General features: G+C 38.9%; 1 protein-coding gene across 1 annotated transcript; it reads right to left on the reverse strand.

Annotated features, from left to right (window-relative positions):
* Positions 1 to 313: 313 nt before the first annotated feature.
* LOC130708598 (syntenin-1-like) lies at positions 314 to 2,407 on the reverse strand. The gene has a single exon (XM_057550136.1). It carries the CDS (start codon positions 2,258 to 2,260, stop codon positions 1,367 to 1,369), a length of 894 nt encoding a protein of 297 aa, XP_057406119.1. The 5' UTR covers positions 2,261 to 2,407; the 3' UTR covers positions 314 to 1,366.
* Between the last annotated feature and the right edge of the window lie 4,867 nt (positions 2,408 to 7,274).

A 7,274-nucleotide genomic window follows, 5' to 3' on the forward strand; every position in this document is an offset into this window, starting at 1 on the left:
TGTGTTTAAAAATCCCCTTGAAAGTGGTTGTTGAAATATGCTACATTTTTAATAGGATAATAAGATTTCTAAGTTGAATGTAAAAGATTGAGGAGAAATTAATTTGGATTTGTAATATGTCAAATATTAATATGAAAATCCAAAAGAATCACAAATAGTCTTTTCTGTGCATAGAAGCTGCCCTCAAGGACACTAGAAAACTTCATATTGACAGACACATGCTTACAAAAAACTTAATGACTTCCAAGTATTGGGGGCTTTTTTCTCTAAATAATGTGAGTTCATTGGAATTCTTTTTTTTTTTTTTTTAAACTTTATTTATACATTTTTAATTAAAATAGAATAGGCATAAACCAAAGAGAAGGAAAAACAAATCAGGATGACGTATCACTGTCATTCTGTTTGCAGGGAGGGGTCAGGAAATGGAACAAATTAACAGGATAGCATTCTAAGACGTCCCAAAGCAGCTAGGTTACATGTAAGTGCCAAAACCAGGTATTATCCCACTTAATCTACACATGAAAAAGAAGTCAAAGTTTATCCTATTTAGTACAAGAATTTTTACATTAAATATATAATGATTCATTTCTCAGAAAGTGATACCAGTAACTTTTAGAGGAAAAGTTTCCATTACACAAGGACTAGAAAATCTCAAATGCAACTGAGCAGCTGTATGTACCGTTACACTGCTCTGGCTAGTGTCCGTTTCAATTTAACAGAGAACTGCATTTGGGGTTTTAGAAAGGCAGCAATAGTTTGGCTTTTATTCTAGATGCTTAACATTGTTTGTTAAGGCGACAGTCCAAGCATATTAAGTAAAGGTAGTTAAAATGTAATGATAGTCAATACAGTCTCTTGCAGCCTACATACACTGTATAATAATGCTTACACGGAATGAAACCAGTGTTACTTAATCGGTGTTTTATACAAACAGAACTGAAAGAAAAAAGTAATCATTCTAAATGTACTATGGTAACAGTAAAAATGCACCTATACCATAGAACTAAAGTGATATGAACAGCACTACCTGATACCCAGGACTGAAGGTGACTGGCTCCAACAAAGCGGAGCCTCTATCAGTCATCCTAATGACACGGGTGTAAAAGCATCTGGTTTCCAGTAAAGACACTAGTCTATGAAAGTAAGTCTTTCCACTGTAAAATCAGGATAAGGCTACAACTATCTTGAAGTCTGAACAAGATATCAGATCACACAGTAAGATTCCCAGGCCTACTGTAAGACAGGAAGGCCCTCATGCAGCATATGCTTGCTGGCTCCTAGAAAGCTTCATGTGCACAATACACAGGTAAGTTGCCGGAGACGTGAACGGGAGAACTTCAGTGAAGTTCCCACGGCGCCGTGACTTCTAAACCTCAGGAACGCTGTGATCCATCAAGCTTTTCATGATGCTTGGTGCCACCCGTTTAATAATATGTTCAAATATAAAAGCAGGCATGATTGTAATAGTAACTACATTCCCAGCTGTTGACAGTATGTCTGCGATTTGAGAGTCCTTCAGTCCAATGACATTCTGTCCGTTGACCTCACAGATGCTGTGTTCCGTGAGAAGACCGTTTCTAGCTGCAGAACTGTCTTTCACTATGGATGTGATTTTCCCATTTTTAAAGACAAAGCCAACATGTCCAGTACTGTCCTTATGCATGGTAATTGTCCGTTCAAAGGGCCTGTCACGAATGGTCATAGTAATCTTCTCTCCGAAAGCCTGTTTGAGCACCTTGTGTGCTCGGTCGGAGCTCCAGCCGGCACAGTTCTCCCCGTTGATCTGGAGCACCTGGTCCCCGAATCGCAGGCCGACCAACGAGGACGGAGGATTTGCCTGGACCAGCTGAACAAATACACCATTATCTATGGATTTAAGCCTGAGCCCAATTTTTCCATCTTGATCCTTACACAGAATGACTTCCCGAATCCCTTGCTTAATTTCTGCTCTGCGGATTCCAGTATCATTACCAGTTACAGGAGCCACCATATAGTTCATACTGGAAGCTCTTGCTACCAACCCCTGACTTGGTGCTCCAGGGACCATGGCCATATTTGCACATATTTCTTCTTCATTTAAACTCAGGCCCATGTACTGAGAGAGCTCCGGATACAGTTTAGGATAGAGATTTCCATCTTGAGAGATGGGAGCAGAAGCTTCAGATAGAATTGCTGGGTTGGCAGGGTTTGCAGAAAAGGCAGTTTGAGCCTGAATCACCTTGTCTACCTTCAGGTCTTCAAGAGATGGGTACAGAGACATTTTTGCAGGATTTTCCGAGGCCGCAGGGACCCACGCGCTGCAGCCGCCGCCGGTCACTGGCTCAGACTTCCGAGACCCAGAGAGAAGAGGACGGTGCGCGCCTGAGAACCCCCCCGCGCCGCGCGTCCCCGCCTTCCGCCCGCGCCTTCCGCCTTCATTGGAATTCTTGAAGCAAAAGAATGTCATGATCACATTTGGGTTTCATGAGATAATTTGGATGACGGTGAAATGTCCCTTCCTACTTTTCTGCCCAGTGAATTCTATTCAATTCTTCAAGCACCAACTCCAGGGTCACCTCCTCCATGAAATCCAAACAGATACACAACCACAGGCAGCACTGTTTCTTCCCCTACACTGTTGTATTTATTCATCCTGTACTATGAGCATTTCATTTTATTGAAGTTATTTTTCTCTGTCTCCCCTAGTAAACCATGAGGCAATACTTCCTTATTCATTTTTAGATTTTTTTGTGCCTAACATGGAGCCAGATACATTGCAGTCATACGATATGTATTTCAATTGGATAGAATGCAATTGAAATGCAAAGTTTAGGACCTGATTCTGAATTCAATACAAACCCACCAAAGTATAGCGGTGATCTCTCCTTTCCTCCCACTTTCAAATTTTTACTGCAATTATAATTAAATAAATAGCAAGTCATAATGATTAATTATTTGTGTTGAAGATACATCTAGCACCACAGAAAAAGAACTGGCTCTTCCAACATTTCCTATCAACAGGTTTTGGGCCGTGTACTCACTTGCAAATGATTACACATTCGCAGGAAAGAAATGTGTTTTGGTTGGGAAAAGTCCCAGCAGGCCCATTGGGTGGGCATTTGATTCCTTGATAAAAAGCCAAGTCCTGCTGTCTGGAAAAGAGGAAATTAGAAAAGGGGCAAAGGACCATTTGCTTCAGGGCCTGAAATAACACCAATTTCAGCAAGAACCATGAGCAGCAAGATAGTTGAATTAAACAGCGGAGAAAAATTGCTGTCTAAGGCTTCTTTAGCTAGAAAGGAGCTTAGAAAACAACTTCAAAATAATTTCCCAGTCCACAACAATATTTTGACCAAGAATATATTGAGAGGAGATTTAGCAAGATGTTTTAGAAGACTTTAACATAGTAAAAGATATAATCTTTTTAGATCCAGGAAAGATAAACAAATATCAATCCAACAACAAAAACCCTTTAACGTACCTTTTGATCCTGAGATTATATTTTGTGTATGTGAGTTATTTCCTTTGTGTATATGAGTATGTGTCTCTTCTCTCCCTTTCTCTCTCTCCCCGCCCCCCTTTTTCTGTCTATCTCTCTCTCTCCCTCTCTGCCTCTCCTTCTTTCTCTCTCTGTCTCTCTATCTCTGTCTCTGTCTCTCTCTCTGTAATTATACTGTAAAAATCAAACCAGCAGGAACTGCTTCTTAACATTTAGTCATTATCTACCCTGGCTGTTGTAAATTTTTTTCTTATCTTATTATGGAGAAATTTTTCTCTCTATTGCCTATACTTCTCTCCAGCACATTAATTATCTTTCCAATGACAGGCCCCTAATCCGTTTTTTTCCTGTGAAATCTGTAGCACATAATGAAGATTATTCTCACTTTGTAAAGGCTTTAGAAGGGACTTTTCAGGTCCTGTCTAAATGAGGGCCTCTTAAGTCATATGATGAGCTGAGATTGGAGGCCTGTTCTCTCAGATTTGATTAGCAGGTCCCGATGGCTTGCTACTACTTTTCTCGGCTCTGTGATTTTAGCAAGAAAAAAAGCAAAAAGAAAAACAAGAGTAGCTATCTGGATAATAGCAGGAACAAGTCAGAGAGGGGAACATTCACCTGCCATACGCACTATAACTGAATACAGTCATTAGCTACAGATGCCCCGTAATTTGGAATGGGGGCCTTTCTGCCTCTTATCTGAGGTAGTCTCAGAGTTGAGACCAGTATGTATAAATAAGAGCCTATTCATATTCCACTGGGGCTTAGAATTAGGGATCCTAGCATGTGGTTTTCTCTTCCTGTATCTTCATGACCTCTCTGCCTTTTAAACAATCAGGACTTCCTGATTATGGTCTGCTCAGGTCTGCTTTCCCTATTCTCCCTCAAGAAGAAAAAATATATAATGCATTAAGTCCCAATTCTGAGAAAACAGGGTCCAGATCTAAAAAGCAGATGTCATTGTGATTGTCACTAAGAGCTCTGATGACATGCTTCCCATCTTCTCTCACTCTTGGGGGGAAAGCCATATTCCAGCCTTATGCTGTCAAAAACACACACACCTTACCAGGTGCTAATTATATTTGGAGTTTCCAATATTCAAATATTCCCCCAAATTAGTTATAAACACACACCCAGGGGTTTTAAATCAGAGCTTTACATCTGGCAACCTATGGACCACCTGCCGCTGGAATGGTAAAATCAAAGTCTGGGAACAAGATATCACGATTCTGAAATAAATCTGAAGAATAGAGAATAGGAAATGATGGCTTTTTTTTCAGTAATGATAATTAAACTGGCTTCTCCTATCCCTTGGAATCAGATGAGATAGGAATAATAATAACAAAAACAACAATAACTTACATTCTAACATTTACCAAATGTACTAAGGTGCTTCTTTCACTAATTCTTTGAATCATCATAACAAACCTATGAGGAACATATTTTTTATTACGGTTTCCATGTTAAATGTATGTGGGAAATAAGTTGTAAATTTGTGTTAACTTGCCCAAAGTCATAGGTTTTGGAAATACAAAAATTGAGTTTCTAGGCTAGGGTTTTATGTTAGAGCTTATACTCTTAATCACTACTTCTTCTCCATTAGGGTCCTATCATCCTGGGGCCCTAAGTTTACCAGAGCCCCAGGTAGAGCTTTGCCCACATGCCTAATTCCAAGTCATATAGGAACCCAGGCCCACACCACTGGTGGAATCCCACCAGCCAACAAGCATGAAAAACAGTACAACTGGATTGCAAAATTTTTGTGATGTTGATAAGCATGACCCTAAAAACAAACATAGGAATACTATCTCCCATAAAAAGTCCTTCCATAACCTGATGCCTAAGGTAATCAAAATCCTAGAATGTAGCCTGAAACCTTTTACCTTCCCGCCTTCACAGTACTGTTCCTCAGCCTAGAAAATTCTCTTTTTAATCCCTCACTCCCTGCTCCACCCCAACCTCGATTGGAAACTCTTATTTTTTGCTTCCAACTCAACTTAAAACTTACTTCCCCTAACAAGTCTTCTCCAACCCCCTAGTCCAGGTGAGAAATACCCATCAAGGGTTTCTGTCATCCCTATACTTTGCTTATCATAATATTCATCATCATTTATCATATTTCGTTGTATTGCCCTTCTTCCTTACTAGGTTATAAATTCCCTGAAAGTTGTAGAATCACATTTGCCTCATTGCCTAATACATAGTTGGCCCTATATACAAAATTGTTGAATTAATGAGTAAGTGAATGAATGAAGAAGCAACACATCTTTTGACAATACCAAGTATTAAATTCTGAAATATCTCTTATAGATAAAAGATAGAAATGTTCTTCATCTGAAAACCCTAAAAAGCATGATCCACGGTTATTTATCTAAGATTAGTTAACTGTACTTTCTAGGTCCCTTCTAGGTTTATAAATCTTTTTATTTTTTTTAACAAAACTGCCAATGCAATCTTTAGATTAATAACAGCAGTGTTGTCATTATTTCACCACTTGAGTAGATGAGTGTCAGCCTGACACAGAGGTGAGTAAGAAGACTGGCCTCCATCTAATCAAGTGCTCAACAGCACTCGTCTCGAGGTGTGATGGCAACCCTTCCACTTCTCAGCATTATTGCCATTTGATGAAAGAGGCAATAAAGACATTTTCTTTAAGTAGAAGTCTTTAGTCTGTGCAATTTTACCCTCACCGCTGATTAATTTATCAATCTTACCTCCTTTGCTCCAGGGTATACAGATTAAAAAAAAAAAAAGTTGAAGACCCATATTAGCTGTGTGAATTCCCGTACAAGTATTTTAATATGTTCACTGAACAAAGACAAGTAATTTATGACATGCTATTTTTAACAGTTACCTCTGCCAATACAACTGATTAATCTGCAATTTGTTTCAGAAATTGGACTGACCAGTTTAATGGATAATTTTTAACATAAAATATTCAACAAACCTTTCTACATTGATTAGGGGCATTGAGTATGGAAAGTTATATTATTAATTTCCTGCATCACCCCAATGTAAAACTTGACAGTTTACCATTGAGTTTGTAAACTAGAATATTCAACAAAATCTAAAAATGAGGGGGAAAAGATCATCATTCATTAACATAAAATACTCCTTGTAAATTCCCATATTCCCTGAAGGAGCCACCTGAACCCATTTAATCTATGTTAGTTGAGAAAACTGAGGCACTGAGAAGTCTAAGTCATAATAAATTTTAGTAATCTGACAAGAATTTTAATGTTTGTTCTTGACTATCTTGATACAGTGATACTAATTTGGAAGAGAAAACATAAAGGACCTAGAAAGTAAACTGAATTATGAAGTTTTTTAGATACATAGATCTAAGGAAAGACATTGGACCATGAGGTCTTTGAAAACAAACTATTGTCTTCTGCCCCGTACTTCCAGCCCAAAGTCTGAGGTATATTTAGTGCTTTATACAAGTCAAATAAGTGAATGAATAAATACTGGTAATATGTCCATTTCTCTTTCATAGCTGTTTAAAATTCTTAACAGGGTTTATGAGGCTCCTCAAGACCTGTTCTTCACTTATATCTCCAGAGTCCTCTCTCAACAGCCCTCCCTTGCTGACTACCCTCAGACAGAACTTCTTGCACTTTTTCAAATGTGTTTTGCATTCTTTTGCAAACTTGAAAACTTCAAACATGAGGTTCCCTCTACCTGCACTAGCTTAAATGACACTTCCTCTGGGAAGTCCTCCCTGGAGGTTCAGCTTCCTTGTCTATGCATTCCCAACACCTGCATTTCCCAGTCTCAGCACCTATCCCACCACTTTGGC

The sequence above is a fragment of the Balaenoptera acutorostrata genome, chromosome 7 (assembly GCF_949987535.1).
Source record: "Balaenoptera acutorostrata chromosome 7, mBalAcu1.1, whole genome shotgun sequence".
Classification (NCBI taxonomy): domain Eukaryota; kingdom Metazoa; phylum Chordata; class Mammalia; order Artiodactyla; family Balaenopteridae; genus Balaenoptera; species Balaenoptera acutorostrata.